Source organism: Olea europaea, chromosome 4 (genome assembly GCF_002742605.1).
Source record: "Olea europaea var. sylvestris chromosome 4, O_europaea_v1, whole genome shotgun sequence".
Lineage (NCBI taxonomy): Eukaryota > Viridiplantae > Streptophyta > Magnoliopsida > Lamiales > Oleaceae > Olea > Olea europaea.
The window spans coordinates 15,003,153-15,027,037 of NC_036240.1; the positions used below are offsets into that span (position 1 = coordinate 15,003,153).

The 23,885-nt window shown below is 36.6% G+C and overlaps 4 protein-coding genes across 5 annotated transcripts; 1 reads left to right on the plus strand and 3 right to left on the minus strand.

The window, feature by feature from the left end:
• Positions 1–1,211: 1,211 nt before the first annotated feature.
• Positions 1,212–3,403, minus strand: LOC111393759 (cytochrome b561 and DOMON domain-containing protein At3g25290-like). The gene is made up of 3 exons (XM_023019450.1): positions 2,715–3,403; positions 2,043–2,297; positions 1,212–1,803 (listed from the first exon to the last, which is right to left on the minus strand). The coding sequence occupies exons 1-3, from the start codon at positions 3,336–3,338 to the stop codon at positions 1,513–1,515; spliced, it is 1,170 nt and encodes a 389-aa protein (XP_022875218.1). The 5' UTR covers positions 3,339–3,403; the 3' UTR covers positions 1,212–1,512.
• Positions 3,404–5,370: 1,967 nt separating this feature from the next.
• LOC111393082 (zinc finger MYM-type protein 1-like) lies at positions 5,371–6,954 on the minus strand. Its single transcript, XM_023018483.1, has one exon. The coding sequence runs from the start codon at positions 6,952–6,954 to the stop codon at positions 5,371–5,373; it is 1,584 nt and encodes a 527-aa protein (XP_022874251.1).
• Positions 6,955–9,365: 2,411 nt separating this feature from the next.
• LOC111393761 lies at positions 9,366–20,218 on the plus strand. Its single transcript, XM_023019452.1, has 14 exons — positions 9,366–9,816; positions 10,383–10,492; positions 12,961–13,023; positions 13,130–13,313; positions 13,446–13,550; positions 13,632–13,756; positions 13,835–14,399; positions 14,594–14,659; positions 14,757–14,833; positions 15,582–15,860; positions 17,303–17,639; positions 17,726–17,878; positions 19,229–19,759; positions 19,863–20,218. Exons 1-14 carry the CDS (start codon positions 9,550–9,552, stop codon positions 20,046–20,048), a joined length of 3,048 nt encoding a protein of 1,015 aa, XP_022875220.1. The 5' UTR covers positions 9,366–9,549; the 3' UTR covers positions 20,049–20,218.
• Positions 20,219–20,387: 169 nt separating this feature from the next.
• LOC111393762 (ras-related protein RABA5b-like) lies at positions 20,388–23,884 on the minus strand. Of its 2 annotated transcripts, none has more exons than XM_023019454.1 (2): positions 23,410–23,884; positions 20,388–20,985 (listed from the first exon to the last, which is right to left on the minus strand). In XM_023019454.1, exons 1-2 carry the CDS (start codon positions 23,738–23,740, stop codon positions 20,678–20,680), a joined length of 639 nt encoding a protein of 212 aa, XP_022875222.1. In that variant the 5' UTR covers positions 23,741–23,884; the 3' UTR covers positions 20,388–20,677. The 2 variants fall into 2 exon arrangements, with proteins under 2 accessions (XP_022875222.1, XP_022875221.1); XM_023019453.1 differs by lacking the exon at positions 23,410–23,884 and adding an exon at positions 22,136–22,625.
• Position 23,885: the final 1 nt, after the last annotated feature.

The following is a 23,885-nucleotide window of genomic DNA, read 5'->3' on the forward strand; positions in this document are numbered from 1 at the left end:
CAAAATAATTAATAATAAAAGTGAAATTATTAAAATTAATTTGTGACAGATAATCAAGTTTTTGAAAATTACTAATCAATTACATTCAAATCCAGCAAAAAGGGATGGCTTTTTGGGTTTTTGCCTCTCACCAGCATGTTAGGTTGTTGAAACATCAATGCATCCCACATAAAGTGAAAAGCAGTTTAAAGCAATTGAAAAGATGATGGGGGACCAACTCCCAACTAAAATGAACACTCCAAAAGTTGAAAATTACTTGCTTCTTGTATAGGTTTGGTCACATTGCTGGAAAATTATACATAAGTTTGGATTTATAAATTCACTCAACTTAAGTTGTCATTTACGCATGTTCAGAATAGAATAGTAAATAATAGGAGTGGGAAAATCAAGAAATCCAACATTCCACCAGTTTCGAACGACTTCCACTTTCAACTTGATTCATCGCCTATGTACACCTTACACCCAATCGTTTCTAAGAACCTTTGCCCTTGTCTTACCATGACTATTGGCACGATGTTAGTCGGCGATTTTTAATTTTAACTAGATACTGTAACTACAATTTAAAATAAGCTACTATTCATATTTCTAACCATTTATAAATTTGTCAAACAGAACCTATATATTTAGTGATGAGAACCACGAAAATATTTATTGTTGTGGTCAAAATTTATCAAACAGATGACTTTATTTGATGTAACGGTTGTTAAGAATTAATTTGAGAGGAGCCAAAATGCTTTATGAAATAAGGGCATAGTATCATGCCGAACAATTTGTTGACGCTTAAGTTAGTATATATCAAGAACATTTGTATGAAAAGAGAGAGTTGACATTGGATTACTCGTATTTGCTAAGCAAAACTCGTGTTCGAATGGATTCCTTCATAGATTCACAAGATAAAGTCCTATTTGAATAGAAGTTAGCTCGCAGGGGAGGCAAAATGTTTTATTAAAATTTCACGCTCTTTATTAAAAATGAATCAAACTTAATAAAATACAAGCAAATTTCTTGCCTTACCGGCCTGATCTAAATCAACATTTTGAATGAAAAATCAATGGGGAATCCGAAATTGATGGCTGCACGTGCGCCTTTACTTGAGTCACAATGAGCCATCATGTGCAGACTCTGTTTATCTCCCAACGATGACAGCTTTAAGATGTATATGAACCTTCTGTGGTTTAGTTCGATGTAAAATTATTTTATAATAATGAATCTAATAAACATAAAAAATGTAATAATACTAAGAACTTGTAATAATACAAAGCTTTGTACGAGTATGCTTGACTGGTCATGTGCATCTCTCGAATGACTAATGGTCTAATGCTGTGTCATATGAGAAATATGCGAATAGAAGTGATCATATGAAAATTGCATGCTTGTAGATGCAAGAATGACATGTTTGGTACACGACAATGAACAACATAGTTACAAGATAGAACAATATTTTAACTTGTTTTTCTTCTTCGTAACAAACATGCCAAGAAGCTATTGATCGTGAGGCGGAGTGTGACGTCTTCAAATTCCATTATTGAAACCACAGTATGGTTTCGTCGACGTACTAGACTTCTTCCGCCTTAAAACAACCATCCAAGTAAGTGCTTCCAACAATAGGGCAACACCTCCCAACACCGCAATCACTATAATATACGCATGCCTCCATTTTGACTCGGGGTTTAAGATATCTAGACCTTTAAAAACATTGATGATGCCAAGTACGAGAATTGCATACCCGATTCCATGATGGTAGATGTTCCAGTAAAACCGATACTTGTGTTCCTTTTTCGGTCTCAAGAATAATGCAAATATCTGTAACAGAGAGAAAAATTTCGAATTCGGCACCAAATAGATAGATATTTAAGGCAAATTTAAATAATCAAATCTACCTAGTTGAGCAATCAATTCAAATATCATATCCAAAACCCTTTTCACAATTCATGCCAAGAGAGGGCCCTCCTTTTTAGAGAACAGATAGATCATAGTGTTCATAAAAAAGATTCATGAAGAGAGACGAGTAGAAAATAGCTATCTTCAAGATAGAAATTCACCTGCGCGGTTGCAAGAGAGAAGAGTGCAATCCCAATATTGCGATGAAGAGAATACTGAACACCCTTCGACTGACTTCCGAGTTTAAGACCGGTTCCCCAGCCTGCAACCCCGATGGCATAGGCTGAGATTTGGCAAGAAACATGGAGATAAAACCATAATGGATCGGCCGATGGAAACACTCTTAAGTACCTTGCGATAATGATCCCGATTGGAAACAAAAGACCCCAGCTCACAACATTCAGAATCCCATGGATCTGAGAGAATACATAACCAATTTATTACAATTCTTCATAAGATGTTCGATCATTGGCAAATACCAACAACTAACAACTAAATCGCGCTCCTAACAAATATGAATTTAACTACATTAATTCTTTTACTCCAGTACAAATGCTAGATGGACTCGATGATTTAAAGCAACCAAATCCTTAGCAACTACAACAAGTCACATTAACTTTGCTTCTCTGTCCTGCTCTCCCTCTTTATATCTACGGAAAAATATGAATCAACCATCTAACTTCCGAGTATACTCAAAAGTTCTAAACCATGATTATCCGGCCTCAAAATCCCCATAATAGTAAGAGGGATGACAATAACAGCAATAAAGAAATCTATAAGATTTATTTTTTAGTGAAAATTTGAAATTTCATCAGTAAAATTAAGGAGCTTACATTCCTTTTCTTGGTTCTAGAGTCACCGCCGGAGCCACCAGTGCTCTGTCCTCTCAACAAATCAAGACTACCTTTAGAATTCAAATTACCGGGCTGGAATTCATGCTTATCCGGGACCCCACCAGTCACCGAAGGGCCCACCTGCCAGACATGGTTCACTGTACTCTTCAACTTCTCCGGCAGAACAATATTGGCAAAAAGCCTCATAACCCCGCCCGAGAACTCCGCAGAAGATTCCTTAACCTCGTACCAGACCTTGGAGTCAGTCACAGGACCGTAGGAACTAACGTTGTATGTCTTAACGGTCATTGAACCCTTGGAGTCTTTGAATGCGATGAGAGCTTGAGACCCGACCATGCCGGTAGCGGTTGGGTTGATGGCCCACGAAATCCAGCCGTTGGGCTTGGCAGGTGGGGCTATGAAGGCGATGGATAGCGTGGACTGGGCCGGATCGTAGGTCCAGTGAAGGTAGGAGTTAAGTGCAGGGAGGTCGTTGCAGAAGGAGTAGAGTTTGTTGTTTGTAAAGGTCTGTGATGTACAGGTGGCCGCCGCCGCCAGCGACAGCGGAAGTACCATAAGTGTTGCGAGAAAGAGAGTGGCCAGGGCTAGATAGAAGGACGCCATTACCGAAAAAGAAAGTATTCGTTTCTAACGTTTATAAGATTCTGGTCTCTCTCTCTCTCTCTCTCTGTATATTTCAATGGGAAAAGGACAGTGACGTGACTTAAGTAACGACAGGTTGTGTACCAATATGTAACTTAGACAATACTTTGAGGACAAATACCACAATTTAAGTCAAATAAAGATTTTATTTATTTATTCTTTTTTCTTTCTTCCCTTCTTTTTTTTTTTTTTTCACCTTCGCCTCTCGAATGAAAGTCAAACACACTCTTATCACTTTTTCTTGCACTTCTTAACATTCATTTTTAATTTATTTTTATACCATCTCATTGATTTAAAATTTACTAACTAATATAGCAGAAATGTTTAGAAACAAAACTAATATTACTATTTTTTTTTTTCAAGGATACGAGTGTGAATTAATATTTGAATTGCATGTGGTAATGCATAATTAAAAATTAATTTCTTCAAATATTATTTTATTTCCATGAATTCATTCACTTTAAACTATTAAGTGAATATATTTAAGTCATTATATTATTTAAAAAATGATTACGATTTACGAGATTAACTCTAATCAAAATATATTATATTATAATAACACCTAGCACGTTTTAAGCCTAAAGTAAGGCCTCTTCCTTTTTAACTCTGATAAAACCTTGAATTAAAAGAAAATCAATACAAATTTATAGAAATAAATATGAAAATTATATAAAATAAGTCTATTAATTACAAAGAATATACACTAATTATAAAATTACCTTAGTATCAAAATAAAACCTTAGAATCTGAATATCTCACCATTAATGGCAAAAATCTTGTCCTCACAATTTCTTATGAGTAACCGATTTGTTAATGGGCCATCCATTTGGATCCGATAGTGGAGTTAGATACTGTGGATGGGTTAGCTTGCTTTTCCTTTGAAAAATTGACGCAAATAGCACCGATTAAAATTTCATACAGGTATCTTTTGAGATTATGAAATTTTGCTTGACTAGCCAAGCAGACAAACGATCTTAGATCTTTTTTTATCTCCTGAATTTTTAGCAGGGGCGGAGCCAGGATTTATGTTCAATGTGGGCATCATTTTTCGACGCCGAACTTCGAGATTTTGGTTATAGATTTAATGATGATAAAAAAATAAAACAATATTATAACAACACTAAAAACGACTTAATTTATATATTAAACTTGTTCCTTCATATTTTGATATCGCCGTACAATAACTTCATTATCGAATTTCAAAAAATATATCTCTCTCTACATAAACAATAGTGCTATCATTTATCCACTGATTACCCATCCAATTGCGCAATCTATTCTTTACGTTGCTCATTGCAGAAAAAACTCTCTCCACGATAGCGGTAGCAACCGGTAAAATCAATGCTAAAGTCAAAAGTCTGTAAACCAATGGATATACCTTATCTTTCTTTGTCAAAACTAACTTTTTCGCAAAATCACCAAGGCCATTCAACCCTTCAAACTCTTAGTTAGAGCGCATGTCAAAAATATAAGTCTCAAGTTGATCGCTAAGTACAATACCATCTACTGCAGAGAAATCTAATGGATAAAGCTCGGTAAGTCTAATCAAATTTTTCTTGTCAAAAGAAGAAAATGAATCTTGTGGGCAAAAACAAGCTACACAAAGGAGTAACTCTGTATTTACCTCCGAGAAACGATCATTCAATTCTTGAAATTGTAAGTCGATGACAGAGTAGAACAAATCTACTCGATAATGATGTAAATTTGTAATTTCTGGAGAATTACGCTGAGGGCGACCACGAATTGCAAGGTGTACAAACATATCATCCATATTGGGTACATAAATATAATGTTTTTGACAAAAAGAACATACTTCTTCCAAAAAGGAGTCCCACCCTTCGTCTCTCATTATTTGGAGTCATCGTTTGCACAATTTCACCAATTGCATTGCATTCACAATATCTTGATCTTTTCTTTACAATGCCTTTGACAGTTCATTTGAAATCCCCAACACACTTCTCATCAACTGTAGATTAAATGTAAAATCAAATCTTTATATCAACTCCAATAAATTTGTTGCATCAGATCTTTGATCACAAGAACAAAACTTATCTTCAATAATTATTGCGAGTACATCTACAACAGAAGAGAACATGGCAAGCAAGCTGAACAAAGAATTATAATGTGAACTCCATCCTGTATCACCAGAGGTCTGAAGGGTCGTTTCTTGATTAAGTCCCCGTCCACTTAAAATCTCACATTTTTCCAATGCCTCAACAATAAAGTCTAATTGTTTTTCTCGAAGAAGATCACATCGTTTGGAAGATGCTCCAACAGTATTTATTACGTTCCCAACCACACCAAAGAAGTTAGTAATAGGGATGTTCTTCTTTGCCACAGCCACGAGCGCAAGTTGGAGTTGATGAGCAAAACAGTGAATGTAAAAGGCACATGGACTCTCATTCAAAATGAGTGTTTTCAGACCATTAAACTTACCTTGCATATTACTTGCTCCATCATAACCTTGTTCTCTCAATCTAGACATGCTCAAGTTATATCTAGAAAATACCTTATCAATTGCAGCCTTAAGTGATAGAGTCGTGGTACTTGTAACATGTTCAATCCCTATGAAGCGTTCATTGACATGTCCACTATTGTCTGCATAATGTAAAACAATAGACATTTGCTCCTTCATTGATACATCACAAGATTCATCAACTAGAATAGAAAATAGCGAGTCACCAACATCTTTGATAATAACATTGATCGTTTCAATAGCACAAGCATTTACTCTATCCTTTTGAACATCAGGTGATGTCAATTTGTAATTGTGAGGAGCATTTCCCAATGTGACGGCATTGATAACTTCATTATGAGCAGCCAAAAATTGATATTGCACTAAGAAGTTACCTGGATTGAGAGAATCCTCAGATTCATCATGACCTCGAAATGAGTGCCCTTGTCGCAAAAGAATTCGAACACAATCAATGGATGCATTAAGGCGTGTAACATATGCATTTCTTGCTTGTTCTGACTGTTTGTAGAAAATTGATTGAATGTGTTGCTCTTGATTCATCAACACTTCACATTTAATACGAGCTTGATTATGTGCACTATCATGAAACCCAACATGAGTATGAAACCTTTTTTTATCTTTCCAATATGTAAAACCTTCGCCAACAAAAGACTCACCTCCACCTTGCTTTCCAGAACTTGTTCTGAAAAGATAACAATACAAACAATAAGCAGTATCTTTCTCTACACTGTACTCCGACCAACTATCGAACTCTTTAAACCACGAAGGATTGAATCGTCTAATTGTTATTCCAAATTGTCGTTTTGGAAAGTCATGATCTTGGGGCTGACAAGGACCCTTTAACATATATGTTCTTCGAACTTCATCTCGGATGTTAGCATTGTCATCCAAAATGGGTATCCTTAGACCAGGATCAGTTGGAAGTTTTGTGACATCAAACTCCACATCATTCGATAACCCCTCATCAACATCCACATTATTCGATACCCCCTCATCAATACTATCTACGTTCTTTTTTTGTTGAAAGTATCTATTCATTTGATATCTGGATTTAAACATTTGATATCCAGTTATTACTTGAAGTGAGTGAGAATAATTCATAATAACAAAAGGATCATAAATTCACAATTTCACAATTTCAATTCGCAAGTGAAATTCACATTTCACAATCCAATTCACAATTTCACAATATCAATTCACCTTCCAAATCGCAAATTCACAATGCAATTTATACTATTTCACAATCTAATTCACAATTTCACACTATCAATCCTATTTCACAATATCAATTCACCTTCCAAATCGCAAATTCACAATGCAATTTATACTATTTCACAATCTATTTCACAATTCACAATTTCACACTATCAATCCAATTTCACAATATAAATTCACATACCAAGTTATCCTTGTGTGACAGAGTGACTGAGTGAGAATGACTGAATCAATAAGAATCTGCAAAATCGAAGAAATGAAAATTAGGCAGCAGGCAAAATCGAAGAAATGAAAAATTAGGTAGCAGACTCGCACCGACAGACGGCTCACGGCACTGCAGTTCAGTTGGAATTTTGAAGAACATCTAAATTCGAAATTAATTACCTTCTTTACAGGCGGCAGCTGGTGCGGATCGTGCGGTGGCGCCTGGCAGACGGCGGTTCAGTTGCGGCCTGTAAAGAAGATGCACTTCACCGACTTCAGTTTCGGCCTAATCTAGAAGGTAGGGGTGGAGCTTACACTTACAGGGAGCTAAGGGAAGGAGATTAAAGCCCTTAATCTAGGAGATGCCGGCCACCGGTGACCTGTGCAGGGGCGGAGACGGGCGGAGCTTCGACTTTGAGAGTGAAGGCGAGAGACAAGTATGGAGAGAGAGGTGATTAACTGATTAAGGGTTTGACCTGATTTTAATTTCAAACGGGTTAAGAATGATGGGTCTGGGTCATTGGGTCCGAGTCGGTAAACGTAAACGGGTTATGGGCTGTGGTTACTTGGGTTGGGCTTCCATCTGGATTGTTACTTGTTAACTAGGCTTTCAAAAAAAAAAAAAAAAAAAAAATTATTTGGGCCTAGAGGAGCCCAAGCCCGCACTGGATCTAATGGGGCTCCGCCCCTGATTTTTAGTAACAATGTATTAAATCAAAAGTAATAATTGGTAATCAAGATATATAGTTAATAATAATAATAATTTTAATATATTTGTCTCTCAATTAACGATGGAATATAAATATTCATATCTTTTTTTTTAATTAGAATTTTAACCTCAAACTTTCATTAAATAATTCTTCGTCGAACCATCTCCAAACCCCACGATCCTACTTCGACACCACAAGTCAAAAATTCAGGAAATTATTATACGAATCCATCAAACATAAATGTAAAATTGAACTTCTTGATATAAAAAATCATATAAGATTTTTATCAATTAATTCGCGTACTAAAGTTCAGAAAATGTTTATAAATCGATAAAAATGAATTATTAAAAAGTGATTTGACAAAAAAAATTTCTCCTGAACATAGGCGGCTTAGCTCGTAACCTTTAGAGAAATGTGGTTGAAATTTTAAAGAAGGCTAAATTTCACATTCCACTTTCCAGTACCAATATTTATGGTCCTCTTTTATTTATTTATTTTAATCTAGAAAAGTAATGCAAGTATCTAAAAAAAGAGGAAAATTGCAAAGTCAGCATAAAAAAGATAACATATATATGTAAGGCAAAGTTAAATAAAAAAACTTCCTAGTTGAGCAATCAATCAAATTATCATTTCCAAATCCAAATTATCATTTTTAAATTCTCTACCATTCCTTCATCATCTACGTTAAAACAACTCATTTCCTTAGAGTCGATATCTCAATTGACCAATATCTCGATTGCAATTTATCCTCACCTAATTCTCACTCGTAAGTCAAACTTCTCCCCCTTATAGCTAACAAATGTTACAAAACACTACAAAACTCAATCGACGCCAAATTATTAACCGAATATAATACTTATAACTGTCAATCATAAACACTTTCTACGACTATACAACAAATACTCATTTTGTGTCGTCCATGTGGCCCACAACCATTCAATTGCCTTCCCTTCTCACTTCATAAGTTGACTTTCATTCACCACACTCTACCATCTCCACGGTATTCTTTCTTACAAGACTGTCGATAACACCAAAACCACCCAAAGTCCATCCAAGTACAAATTAATTTTTCTATAACTTATTGGCATTACATTAACTAAAAGCTCAAGGTAGAATTGATGAGCTGAAGATTAGACTATCCCGTGAAATAAATTGAATAATTGAAGATAGAATCGAAGAACTAATTATTATATTGTTCTTCTTGTACAAGCGGAGTACGGATCCAATTACTACCTCCACTATAATCTAGCCAAAATAAACATGGATTATTCTTGGGTGAATTAAGCCAATAAACATAAGCAAATCTATTATTTATTTTTTGTATTTTGTATTTTTCCTTTTCTATTGGAAAATCTCTATATTTTCCCAATTAATTTGACTATTTTTTATTTTAAATAATTTTGATTGATTCGGCATATGCTCCCGATAACATTCCTAAGTGCCACCTTTCACATCAGATCATCCTGTATACGCAACCACAAAACTGCCGATCCCTTCGCCGTGAACCGCCGGAGCCGCCGCCGCCGCCGCCCCTCAATTAATCGAAGTTTACTAATTGCATGGGAAAATGGAGTCGCTGCAGAGGAGAGTGGAGACATGGATCAGAGATCAGCGGACCAGAATACTGAGAGTGACCTGGCCACCGCCGTGGCCTCGGATGGTGGTGAAGTGGCCTTGGGTCGACAGCGGCCGCGAACAGCAGAAGAAGATTCAGGAAGAGTTGGGGCGGCGCAAGAAGCAAATTGAGGAATTCTGTTACGCCGTCAAAGCAGAATCGGTCTCCGATTTGCAGGAGATTCTCTGTTGCATGGTCCTCGCTGAGTGTGTTTACAAGGTGCATTGCTTTTCTCACTTTCAGTGTAGACGAAATAGCTAATTGTAATTGTATTTATTGCTGTTAATTTTGTGGTTGATGAGTTCGAAAGTACGAATTCTGGCTTGTTAAATTTTGTTTTCAGTTGGTCTTGCAAATTTTCTTCTATGGGTTAAAATCGAATAGATGTAACGGGGAATACTTCAGTCTGGCGATAAGAGGGGTTTAACCACATTGTACTGTCGGGACTAATCGAAATTAAGTTGCAAATAAGAGAACAAGATAAGAGAAATGGGGTGGGAAAAGAAGAAAGCCATTGTATTTCTAGATGACAAAAATCTGATTTGGTAGGTAATCTCGGAGTCTGAAAACCATTCTTTATGGTCTGTCCAATCTGGTTATGAATTGCATACAAGTATTAAGCAGAACTAAGAGGTAAATGCCAAAGTGAGTAAAATGTAAAGAGAGAGGACTATGAAAAGTGTTTAGCCTGTTACTTTTGGCTGTCAAAGTAGTTACTGCTGCTGAATTTAATTTATAACATTTTCATATCAAAATCTTTTACTTTAATACTATTCACATGATAGAGACCTGCTGCGGAGATGGTTAGGGCAGTTAACAAATTCAAGGCTGACTTTGGAGGGCAATTAGTTTCTTTAAAGCGGGTGCAGCCTTCTTCGGATCATGTTCCTCACAGGTATTTGAATAAGAATTTAAGATCCGTCCTTTGCCACTTTACTTGGTGCCTGTTTCATTTTGTTTTCTTCGTATTCTTTGATTTAGTGCATCTGATCACTGGTTCATTGTTTTATATTCTACTTGCTGTGAACTTGTGCGACACAAAGAGTATAGCAAATGAGTGATCAACCCCTCACAGTAAAGAAAAAATGCTATCGTGTATTAAATGAGAACATAAAAATTTTGAGCACAACGATAAATTATATCAAACTTGTTTGATAACACGCATCAATGGGTCAAATTTGTTTGATAACACGCATCAATAGGTTACATTGTCATTAATACACACAGGTGCTTAACCACACATATACCTGTAAAAGTTCTAATATTGCCAGTTACTACTACGTTACGAGATTCTTTGAACCACAAATATAGTGCCTAAGCTTTGATAAAGGGTCTAAAAGCATAAGCCCTGAGGCACCTAATTGATGTCTTGTACAAGTTGCCCCTCAAAATTGTAAACCTTGGACTCTTTTGGAAAAAAATGAGCTAATGATTAAAGTATCAAATTATTATGCAACACGAACAAACAGTAGTTCAAACAACCTCGAATGAGCTGCAAAATTGTTCCAATGGAAATTGAAATTAGGCATTTTTAAGAAAAATATGCTAAAAGAACAAATTAATGAAAATTGAATAAGTATTACTGAAAAGAATTATTTTGATGAATGGGATACTGTCCACGGATACCGCTGGGAATGAATAAATAGATGGGTTGTGGGAGCAAGATGATATTACCTTCAGTTAATCAGGGATACTGGAAAAGAATGAGGCCAAGAAACTTTGATACTGGAAAAGAATGAGGCCAAGAAACTTTCTGTTGCCTCTTATTTAAGACTCTGCAAAGTGGGACTAGAAGCTATGATAACAAACACTCGGCTCTCATCTCGTTCATGACTGCAGACATTGCTTTGTTGTTGTTGTTGTTGTTATTATTATTTTTTATCAGAGAAACTAAAGCGGTTATGAGATTGGTAAAGTTGCAGTTTGAATTAGCATGGAGATGTATTAAACAAAATGGAAAGCATAGGCATCAGCTTTCGTTGAAGGATTAAACTAGCAGGATCTCCAAGTGACACATGGCAGCAAGTCAATAAAGCTTCTGCGTTATAATAAAAATGCTAGCTCACTCGTTTAGAATAGCATATCTTGGTTTTAATTAGCTTGAAAATTTAGGTGAGAGTTGAACATGTGGTATTTGTTGTAGCTTTTCTTTTCACGGTTACATCAAATTACCAATCAGTCTAACTTGTATTTTAAAGATGGATGTTTTTGTAAGCTAAAATACAGTTTGAAAAGAGATCAATATTTGTGAAGAGCCCAAAAAGGAGATGAAATTAGTCGGTCGAGTATGAATGATTAACCAAGAAAATTAAGAAGTATTCTGGTTATTTTTAAAATAATCACTTTGTGTAGGATGTATCTTGTTAGTCAGCTCCATTGAATTAATTATGCATGTGGTCTTCAAGTTTCAGTTCCAGTTTGTCTGATGCGATTACTTTGAAAAGAATTAGAATGAAAATATACTTTCTTTACTAACTTGGGGAAACTCTTCAGTTCTTTCTTCGCGTTAGGTTATGACTTAATGTTTTACTTGTTAGAGAAATATTACAACATGAGTAGCTTATGGAAAATGGTTGTTAAAAGAAAACCATAGAATATAGGTGTATATGAATTCAGAAATAATGTAAGACTTGAATGATGGTTTCTTGTTGGATTCTGTTAATTTCTGGTGTACAACATCAAGGCAGGCTTCAGAGTGGTTAGTGAATTAGGGGGAAGTGCACTGTGGAGACGTAGGGGGTTAAAATGAGGAGAGGTGCCAGAGGAAATGCTTTGAGTGGAAGAAAAGTTGAAGAATTGAAATGGGTTTCTTCCCCAAAATGTAGCATGTACCGTGAAAATTGGGCAACCTTAAAATGGATGCCCAAGTGCCAATGACTAAAAAGGATGGAGATCACGGCTGCAATTCCCTTCTTTTATCTGGGAGGGACTAGGGAGTCGTGGGTGGGGGAAAGGTATATGGAGCATCCTCGATTGACTTGTAGAAGAACATTCTTGATTAACTATATAACAGATTATCATCTTAAATATATTCCCAGGGCTAAATTAATCAGTTTGATGAAATTGTTATTTTCTACCTCACTCTGGTATATTTAGCCCCTATTTGATTGGGATTGGGATTAGAATTAGATTTTTTTGTAGATTTTGATAAAAGTTGATGAAACGTGTGGTTGAAAAGTTGTGAATCCCATAAAATATATGATTAAAATTCATTGTTGACTTTGACTTAGATTAAAATCTTACCAAACAAAGGCTTAGTATTAAAATTGCAGCATAACATGTCCATCTTTCTCAATGTTTCTGTATTTAATTCATTACCAATGAATAATCGAAGTCTTCTTAGCTCAATCTTTTATTTATTAGGTATCTATTAGCTGAAGCAGGAGATACATTATTTGCATCTTTCATTGGGACCAAGCAGTACAAGTAAGTATGGCATGTAACATTTTGAACAGATTTTTTTTTTTGTTCTTTCCAAAATCACTGTTTTTATTGTATTTTACTTTCTCTTTTCCTCTACCTGTAACAAAAGGGATGTCATGGCTGATGCAAATATATTTCAAGGTGCCATATTTCATGAAGACCCTGAGGAAGACATTCATGAACTAGAATCTACTCATCTTGACAGTAAGACAAACAATGGGGAGAATTTCTTAAAATCTCCGGAACCCAAGCCTAAACAAACAAAACTTACACCTAAACCTGCAGCTCATAGGGTAATTAAAGCACTGTCTTTTTCATTTTAAGAGTAACTCGTTACATCTTTGATCTTTTGAGAGCGTTTTGTATAACATAGCCAAAAAAGACACATCATTTTCTAATTACCTTTTTTCTATGACTTTCTCCAGGGATTCATGAATCGAGCTAAAGGAATACCAGCATTAGAATTGTACAGGCTTGCACAGAAAAAGAATCGAAAACTTGTGTTATGTGGACATTCGCTTGGTGGAGCAGTAAGTCTTTTGTTCTATCTGCTTTTGATTTAGTTAATCACGTGTGGAATCTGAATGCTATTCTTTGTTTGTTAACTTCAGGTAGCAGTCTTGGCCACCCTTGCCATTTTGAGGGTTATTGCTGTTTCATCAAAAGAAAATGAAAAGGTCCAAGTTAAATGTATCACATTCTCCCAACCTCCAGTTGGGAATGCATCTCTAAGAGAGTAGGTTTTCTACTACGAGCTTGAGTTTTTTAGGAGTCAAATTCATATGATTGACATTCCTGAAGTGTTATGTTTCAGCTATGTGAATGGAAAAGGATGGCAGCATTATTTTAAAACCTACTGCATTCCAGAAGATTTGGTGCCTCGAATATTGTCTCCAGCATACTTTCATCATTACAATGCACACACTCCTTTGGCACCACTTGATGAGACTTCACTGTCAATGGCAAGATCTAGAGAAGGGTTAGAGAAGCAAAAGGTGGAAAAGTCGAAAGAGAATGAAGGGGAACAGTTGGTTCTTGGTTTAGGTCCTGTGCAGAATTCCTTTTGGAGACTTTCAAGACTTGTTCCTTTGGAGGGTGTTAGAAGACAGTTCCTTAAATATACAGGAAAAAAAATTGATCCAGTTGAGACATCTATTTCTAATGTTTCTGCTGTAACGTCGTCAATGAATGATATAGTTACTACTCCACAGTCTCTTGAAATTGAAGAGGGTTCTGATGGAATTTCGCTCCGTCCTTTACCTGAAAAAGATGAAGAGATTTCTAGCAAAGTGGAAAATGGTAAGTCAAATGGAAGTAACGGGGATAAGAAGGCATGGCACAGAATACCTTCTTTGCCTTCATATGTGCCTTTTGGGCAGGTAGATTGGCTTTTCCCCTTAATCGCTTCTATATTTCATCTTTAATTATTTGTTAGGTATCAGTATTCCTATGAACCTGTGCAACATTACTACTTGCAATTCCCCTTCATTTTTGTGTTTATTTATGTTATTTCGTATTAAAGGAATGAACTTAGTTAGTTTTGAAGTATATGATCTTATCCATTTTTTAACAGCTTTATCTTTTGGGGAATTCATCTGTGGAGTCACTATCAGGTTCAGAATACTCAAAATTGACATCAGTAAGATTTTCATTTACCTTTTGATCTCTGCTTAGTTTCTAACAGTTGCTTCTTTCCCCTCATTTTTATTGCTCTTTAACGGCTAATATATTTTTAGGTCAGATCTGTGATTGCCGAAGTTAGAGAGCGTTTTCAATCACATTCAATGAAGTCATACAGGTCCCGCTTTCAAAGGTAAGTTTTTTGAATTTTGCTTTCCTCATTTTAAGCTTTCAGTTATCAATTATCCGCTAGCAATTATTTTTCTTGAGCAATATGATATAAATACATGAGATGGGCCCGTATGTGCTGTTAATATTTTGATGCTTTACCTTGAAGCTATATTCTGTATCTCTTGAAGCCCCCTTTTCAGTAAAGAGATACTTTTTAATAGTAACTTTGATATAGTGATGGATACATAATCCAATTTGGAATTTCTCTGGGTTTAAATCTTTACCGCTGGTTTTGTTATTATCATCTGAAGTTTTTCCTGTATGGAAAATTTTCAATTTCGTCGCTTTCCAGTGACAAATGGTGATAACTTCTTCAAATAAACACTTGAATACGAGTGGTTATAATGTTTATTCAAATCTCTCATTGACTGTAGAAAGATAAAAAGGGTGATATCTTACAAAATTCTTAATCACAGGTATTGTTTGATACAAATTACAAGCACTTTAAATCTAGCATCATTAATGGTTATATCCATATTTTGAAGTTACTAGACAACCTCTATTAGTTGATACTGAGAAAATTAGGGGATGATATCATTTAATGAAACTTTGATCCTTTATATTATCTTTACGAACATTTTTAAATTCTGATCCTTGTCATGTTGATGTGGTTGTCTATGATGATGGATGAGCTTCAAATATAACTTATTTTTCCCTCTTAACATGAAAACCATGATGGTCATGATCATCTTGCTGATGCGTTCTCTCAGAATCTATGATCTCTTCATGAATGAGAATTTATTCACATTTTTGGGGAGGGAGCAAGAGCAGCAATTCCCACATTTACAAAAGTGGTTGGGAGTTTCAGTTGCTGGTGCAGTTGAGCTTGGTCATATTGTTGAATCTCCGGTCATTCGTGCAGCTACTTCCTTAGTTCCTCTTGGATGGAATGATACTTCTGAGAAGAATGGAGACCCTTTGAAAGTAGATATTTCTGGTTTTGGATTACATCTATGTACATTGATTGAAGCTCGAGTTAATGGTAACTGGTATTCTTCTTCATCTTGTTATGTGACGAATGCAACTCTACTTTCCATCTAGTGTTCTGCTCGTTGATTCTGTTTTTAACAAAGTTGAGTGTGATTATTGGTAGTGTTGAAGAAATGATTTAAAATGAATACTTCCCCTATCTAAGCTCTTAGATGAGACGGTTGACATGGTATTAGAGCCAGTCTTGCCATCACTCATTTATAAAATTTGTGCATCACACCTTTGAACAACAAATGAATCCGGTCTGCATTTGATGGGGACGTGTTTAAGAAAAGCTTCAAATAAGTACATGTAATCCCTCTTTAACAACTTCAGCTTTTAGTAAGATGGTTAACAAGTACCATTGTTTTAGGGCCTGTTTGGGAGCGATTTTTTCATCTAAAAAATTGATTTTTTGACCGTTATTTTACTATTCCAGCCGTCATATTTGACTTCTTCTCTCACAGGTGGACCCCACTTTTTTCCTGACGGTCAGAAAATCAATGCTCAAAATTACTCCCAAACAGGCTCTTATTTTCCTTCGTTCTCTAAATCCCTTTTTATGTATCTATTTGAGCCTTGCACATGACACGTTCACAATTTTTTGTAGTGTAATTCTCTATTGACATTTGTATTAGCTCTTTGTCATCTTGTATTCTGAATAGCTCTCGACGATCTAAATCCCTTCAAAAGAAGTATACTTGTCCCCTGGACTGAGAGTTCCTTGTCCCACATGGATTAGGAAGTAAAACTTTGATTTGTATAAAACTTTGATTTGTATCCATTTGTAGTGGATTCTCAAGGACATATGCGCACAATTCCTGTAAGCCTCTTGAATACTGATTTGTCGCAATTTTATGGCACCTTGTGAGTCTTGAATACAGATAAAACTTTAGGAATCAATTGCTACCACGACAAAGTGCTATGGCTGCATGCACTTGATCCTTCTGTTATTGTAGGATTCTGTTGAACCGTTTTTAAAAAATATGAAAGGGGAAAAAAAAAATCCTGGCACATGGCACCGGTTCACTCTTAAAAATTATGTCACTTACTATAGAATGCTAATCACGGATTCCTTGTTTTTTGATGATTCCACGCTATACTTTGGTACGTGCAGTGCAGTTGGTTCTGAAAGTTTTGTCATTTCTTAGGTAACATTAATACATGAAGTATCAATCATTAGAGCGTCAGTCAACTGCATTTAATTTGTCCTTTCTATCTATAGCTGGCAGAGTTGAAAATTCCATTGATTAGGAATATGAGCCAGTAAACACTGCTTTGAGAGTATAATCTTTTGGGCAGTGCGAAACTCTCTTATTCATATTGGCAGGGCTTTAGATTTTTTGCTAATTGAAATATGACCTCTACTTCTACTTTTCTGTGGGGACGACAAATATGTGATCTAAAAATCTCTTGCAGCTTTGTGGACTTGATTTCTTATTGTATTGCTTAACTTCATTAGGTGTTCAACTGCTGTGGAATCTTTTCCTTCACCACCAGCGTACTCCATGCAGCATGGATTGCAACCAGAGATACAAAGGATGCGAATATTAGTTGGATCTCCACTGAGACGACCTCCAAAGCATCAAATATTGGAGGATGGATTAATGCCCATGTTTCCTGCTCTTGATCCAACCTGCATTGATCTGAAGCTGAAGCAGAACATGGCTTTGGAAGAAGAAAAATTCATCCGTCCTGATGGTTTGAGTGATTTTGTTGTCTATTGCACAACTGATTTTTCTACTGTGTCCAAAGAGGTTCATGTTCGAACCCGTAGGGTGCGACTGATTGGCCTTGAGGTATTGTATGCTATCATGCTTTTAAGGTACTTAAATCCATAGTATTTCTTACATCTTGACATGGATGATGAGTATGGATTTTGCAGGGTGCTGGTAAAACCTCTCTACTTAAGGCAATTTTGAATCATGGCAGACCTAGTAGCACTCCAAGTCTTGAGAATTTTCCTATGGACGTGGACCTTCAAGAAAGTCTTGCTGGTGGTTTGTGCTATTCAGATTCTGCAGGAGTAAATTTACAGGTACTTTCCCCAAACGCATTCTCTGAGTTTTTGTTTCTCCTGTTTGTGTATAACTGCATCGTAACTTGGCATTAGAAGCCCGAGTTTGTGAATTATTTTGTGTACTATCAAACCAAGAAGGCAGCAATTTATGTTATGTTGTAACCAAATGCAAACTTACAATCCTGTGTAAACAGTTTGACATTGGAGCTTTGATTATAACAAGCACGGATTGACATTATGTTTGTTATTATTGATTTTTATGTCACTTTCGGTCACAAAATCAGGTAGTTCTTTCTTCATTATTGCTGTATGTTGGATTTTGTGCGCAATATTAAAGAGATGAAAAACGAAAATCAACATAAGAATTTTACGTGGTTCGGCGATGTGCCTACGTCCATGAGAGCGAAGCGAAGATTTTTTTATCCAGTTGTGAAAAATAGGGTTACAACATATTATTTATACTAACCCTAGCATGGGCTCATATAAAACTTTAAGGCCCGTACAGAAAATACCCCTGTACCGTACCGCGGGGATGTTGCCCCCGCACCCCCAACCCATTCAGCATTCCTAACAACCAGACAGTGAATTAAACCCACGTAAGGCCGATGCCGTCGCTCCGCTCCGTTTCGTTCGATGCACTCCGCTCCTCTCATTCCACTCCGCTCCGCGCCACATCGGCCCATTTAATCCAGAGCCTGTGTTCCACTCTATATGAGCCACATGCACAAACACTGTAGTTTGATTTACTTCCACTTCAATATTATAAATATGCGCACTGCTTGTTCAGCTTTGAAGTAGCTTTATGTCTACTTGTTGATGCAGAACTATAGAGTAAATATTTAATAATTTGTTATGTTATGGTGGTAGTTGGATTTCTGTTGGATCCCTGTAAGCAAAATGTACTCGTGTCAATTAATGAAGTAAACTTTTCTGAGAAAGTTTGTTATATTGTTCATTCATTATTTGGCGAGCATATGTGTGGTGAATCAGAAATGTGTTTTAAGTGATGAATTGTTCTTCTGCACCTTGAGTTGTCCTTAAATGAATAATTACTGACATTTGGTACCGACTGTCGAGGAATAATTTGATCGAGCTATGAATGCACCTTTGTATTTTCTAAATTGTTTCTCCAAAGAAATTGCCGATCTTTCATGGAGAAAGTACAACTTCAAAATGTTGTTTATGAACTTGATTTGGCAGTAGTACTATGTTAAGCGTTTTTTGTTTCTGTTGATATATCGTTGGAGGTTGCATGATACGTGCAAATGATTACTAAAGTTATGAACCCCGCTTCCTTAAATTGGAATCGCTTATTTCCTGGGTTAATATTTGATACATTCTTCTCTTTTCTTCCTGCTTTCAATGCAGAATTTGAATATGGAGGCTTCTCATTTCAGAAATGAACTGTGGAAGGGAATTCGTGACCTTAGTAAAAAAATAGATTTGGTTGTTCTCGTGCATAACTTGTCCCACCGAATACCTCGATACAGTCAAACAAATGCATCACAGCCAGCTCTCACACTACTCTTGGATGAGGCTAAATCTCTTGGTGTTCCTTGGGTCCTTGCCATAACAAACAAATTCTCTGTCAGTGCACACCAGCAAAAGGCAGCTATTAACGATGTGCTGCAGGCATATCAAGCCTCTCCAAGCATGACGGAAGTCATCAATTCATGTCCATATGTCATGCCCAGTGCTGCCGGTGGTTCTGTGCCATGGAGCTCAATTGACAAAGAACCAGACATTACACCGACTCCTCAAATGCTCATTTTTGCTCCTTTAAATCTTGTTAGGAGGCCTTTCCAGAAGAAACCCGCCGTTCTCCCTGTAGAGGGTGTTTCGGCTCTCTGTCAACTCATTCACAGACTGCTTCGCTCTCATGAGGAAGCTGCTTCACAGGTACAAAGCCTTCTACTTTCTAAAATAAGTTTAAAACTTAGCCAAACACTTGTGGATCTAGTTTTGAAGTTCGTTTGCCATGTTTCTCCTTTCCACTCGAAAGGAACTTGCCAGAGATAGGCTTTTCTTGGAGTTGGCAAGGGAGCGTGCAGCTAGAGATCCAAGTCTAGACGACCAGGCCAAATCGAACTCGTTGACTGCTGCTGCCGTTGGTGCTTCCGTAGGAGCAGGTGTTGGAATCCTACTAGCCGTTGTTATGGGCGCTGCCTCGGCCTTGAGGAAGCCATGAAGATTTTGCCTTTAGGTCCCATTTGTATGGACGCCATATTTCACAGACGTAAAAAGTGCTAGTAAATAGGTTAACATTTAACTTATTGTTTTATTTTTTAATCACTACTTTAACTCTTATCCTGGCTTGTACCATATTTGTCATTTATATATTCTGTATTTCTTCAAGCATTTCTGTTCGCTAAATGTTGGGCGATTCGCCATTACATCGTGCCCTTTCCCTAGGATATGAGTGTGAATGGGATCCTCCATCTGAAAGCACATTATATGATGATCATTTCATGGCTATGAAGAACGAACTAGTACACATGGGTTCTAGATTCTCTCATCATGTCGTCAGTGAGTTAAAAAACAGAATCCATCTTACTCCCACCGGAGAAAACATGTCCTTTCCATGCTAGAATGTATAAAATTTAACGACCTTCAATTGACTCGATCTAGAATATGATAGTTTATAACACGATCGGTGATTGTAGCTCAAGTATAATGTAACATGTTGATCCCAATGCTGGATCTAGCATCAAAACCAGTACCAACTCGATGAAATAAACTTCAGCCGGAGAAAGCCTTAAGCTTTATTCCTCCGGAAAAATGAAATAGGCAGATCACTGGAAAGTGGCAAACCAGAAATCATGTTGAACAGCAGGTGTAAGTGCTCTTATTTTGCTTTGATAAGTCAATGTTGACACGGTTGACAGACAATTCAGCCTTGTAGGAATCGGAGTTGAGAATTTTCCGGCTAATATTGTTGTAGATCTCGCGGATAACAATCTCAAAAGCCTTATTCACATTAGTTGAATCCAAAGCAGATGTCTCTATGAAAAATAATCCTTCTTCTTCTGCAAGGCTTTTCCCGTCTTCCATGCTCACCTCTCTGATGTTCTCTAAATCGCACTTGTTCCCAACCAGCATTCTTGCTGCAGTCGTATCACAATGAGCTGCATCAACAGGAAAGATCAAGAATTACTCGAGCTCAAAATGAAAATTTCATCCAAATGTTCGTTTATTGAATGTTTGGCACAGAATATTCAAGTAAACTTTTTGAAAATAAGCCACCAACTGTAACTGATCACTTGATTTCTATTTGTCATCTGAACTCTCTCAATCAACTTCGAATATAAAATCTGTTTATGAATTCAGGTGAATGCCTTTATAATTAAAGCAAAACCCCATTACTAAAACAGTTCCGAGAACAGATTGTGGCCATAATATGAAAACCAGAAAATTAGTATTGGAAGTTTATGATACAAAATACTCCCTCAAGATAGATGAGACGACTTCATTTTGGTTGGTGAAAATGACAAAGGTCGTCAACGTTGTTCTGCGACCATATAAACAGAACATCACATATCATAGTAAATTACAAGTACGATGATGTCTACCAAATAAAAAAGAAAAAAGGTATGGCTTCTTATCATCCAAGAACAATTTATCGCATAGCCTAATGATTCTCAATCAACCCTATTCTGGTCGACAAGCGTTCGTTGCAGCTTGCAGCCCTAATTGCTAGATTCATCGTTATTGAATCATTATGTATGCTTTCCTCCACACATTTTCTACTTCTGAACTGCCTACATTCTTAGCCCCTGTTTGGCATCCATTCTAATTCTTTTTTTCTCGTACTCATTTTCAAACTCACGTTCTCATTCTTCAAGTATACCCGAAACTTTTCCAACTTTTTAACCACAAGTTCCCAAAAAATTATTATTCAAAAACTCATTCTTCCCCAAAAAAATGGTTGTCAAACAGGAACTTGATTTACTGCATCTGAGTACTAACCACAACCTTTAAATTAGCAGAGTAAAAGATTAATCTAACAAAAGGATAGCCTCGTAGTACCAACTGCAGAGTTAACCAAGGATCTAATCCACTAAATCATGTAAACCTATGAATCATCAAACTAGAACAGCAGTGAATATCAAAACAAGTATAAAGTAATGAAAAAATGACCCAAGAACAACAAACTAATCATCATTTGAATCCTTTTTCACCACTTCAAAAAGTTTTATTGCTGGATCTAATCAAAAGCAACTAAATTATTAGCAAGAACCACATAAGGATAATCAAGAAACGACTAAAAAAGCTTACTGTTAAGTTCATCAAGCCATCTTTTGACACTCTCAAAAGTAGTCTTCCTGCTAATATCATAAACAATAAGTGCCCCCACAGCCCCTCTGTAATAAGCAGAAGTGACAGCTCTGAATCTCTCTTGCCCAGCAGTGTCCCACACTTGGGCCTTCACTTCCTTGCCATCAATCTCCACCACCTGAGTCTGAAACTCCACTCCAATGGTGGCCTTGGAGTTATGGTCAAACTCATCTCTTGCAAAACGGGACAGTAAATTGGATTTGCCCACCGCTGAATCACCTATTACCACTATCTTGAACAGATACTCCTCCCCTGTTTCTTCTTCCCCCATTTTTTTGCTTGACTTTTGTGGTTTTTTAGCCTTCCGTTGTTCTTCCTTTGTCGGCACTGTGCGTTTATGTGTGGATGGAGAAAAAAGGTTGGATTTTTAACTTGGGAAGTGGACTAGAGTGAACTATAGAGAGAGAATAATTGGACGCATAATTTACGAGTGATGGCAACGTTGTTCTGCGACCATATAAACAGAACATCACATATCATAGTAAATTACAAGTACGATGATGTCTACCAAATAAAAAAGAAAAAAGGTATGGCTTCTTATCATCCAAGAACAATTTATCGCATAGCCTAATGATTCTCAATCAACCCTATTCTGGTCGACAAGCGTTCGTTGCAGCTTGCAGCCCTAATTGCTAGATTCATCGTTATTGAATCATTATGTATGCTTTCCTCCACACATATTCTACTTCTGAACTGCCTACATTCTTAGCCCCTGTTTGGCATCCATTCTAATTCTTTTTTTCTCGTACTCATTTTCAAACTCACGTTCTCATTCTTCAAGTATACCCGAAACTTTTCCAACTTTTTAACCACAAGTTCCCAAAAAATTATTATTCAAAAACTCATTCTTCCCCAAAAAAATGGTTGTCAAACAGGAACTTGATTTACTGCATCTGAGTACTAACCACAACCTTTAAATTAGCAGAGTAAAAGATTAATCTAACAAAAGGATAGCCTCGTAGTACCAACTGCAGAGTTAACCAAGGATCTAATCCACTAAAACATGTAAACCTATGAATCATCAAACTAGAACAGCAGTGAATATCAAAACAAGTATAAAGTAATGGAAAAATGACCCAAGAACAACAAACTAATCATCATTTGAATCCTTTTTCACCACTTCAAAAAGTTTTATTGCTGGATCTAATCAAAAGCAACTAAATTATTAGCAAGAACCACATAAGGATAATCAAGAAACGACTAAAAAAGCTTACTGTTAAGTTCATCAAGCCATCTTTTGACACTCTCAAAAGTAGTCTTCCTGCTAATATCATAAACAATAAGTGCCCCCACAGCCCCTCTGTAATAAGCAGAAGTGACAGCTCTGAATCTCTCTTGCCCAGCAGTGTCCCACACTTGGGCCTTCACTTCCTTGCCATCAATCTCCACCACCTGAGTCTGAAACTCCACTCCAATGGTGGCCTTGGAGTTATGGTCAAACTCATCTCTTGCAAAACGGGACAGTAAATTGGATTTGCCCACCGCTGAATCACCTATTACCACTATCTTGAACAGATACTCCTCCCCTGTTTCTTCTTCCCCCATTTTTTTCCTTGACTTTTGTGGTTTTTTAGCCTTCCGTTGTTCTTCCTTTGTCGGCACTGTGCGTTTATGTGTGGATGGAGAAAAAAGGTTGGATTTTTAACTTGCGAAGTGGTCTAGAGTGAACTATAGAGAGAAAATAATTGGA

Coding starts and splice junctions, on each gene's coding strand:
- LOC111393759 (XM_023019450.1), bottom strand. CDS start 3,338: ATGGCGTCCTTCTATCTAGCCCTGGCCACTCTCTTTCTCGCAACACTT. Junction 2,298..2,714: donor CTAGAACCAAGAAAAGGAAT/GTAAGCTCCTTA, acceptor GTATTCTCTCAG/ATCCATGGGATTCTGAATGT. Junction 1,804..2,042: donor TCTCTCTTGCAACCGCGCAG/GTGAATTTCTAT, acceptor TCTCTGTTACAG/ATATTTGCATTATTCTTGAG.
- LOC111393082 (XM_023018483.1), bottom strand. CDS start 6,954: ATGAATTATTCTCACTCACTTCAAGTAATAACTGGATATCAAATGTTT.
- LOC111393761 (XM_023019452.1), top strand. CDS start 9,550: ATGGAGTCGCTGCAGAGGAGAGTGGAGACATGGATCAGAGATCAGCGG. Junction 13,024..13,129: donor ATTGGGACCAAGCAGTACAA/GTAAGTATGGCA, acceptor CTGTAACAAAAG/GGATGTCATGGCTGATGCAA. Junction 19,760..19,862: donor ATGAGGAAGCTGCTTCACAG/GTACAAAGCCTT, acceptor TCCACTCGAAAG/GAACTTGCCAGAGATAGGCT.
- LOC111393762 (XM_023019454.1), bottom strand. CDS start 23,740: ATGGGGGAAGAAGAAACAGGGGAGGAGTATCTGTTCAAGATAGTGGTA. Junction 20,986..23,409: donor ATGGCTTGATGAACTTAACA/GTAAGCTTTTTT, acceptor CTGTTGATGCAG/CTCATTGTGATACGACTGCA.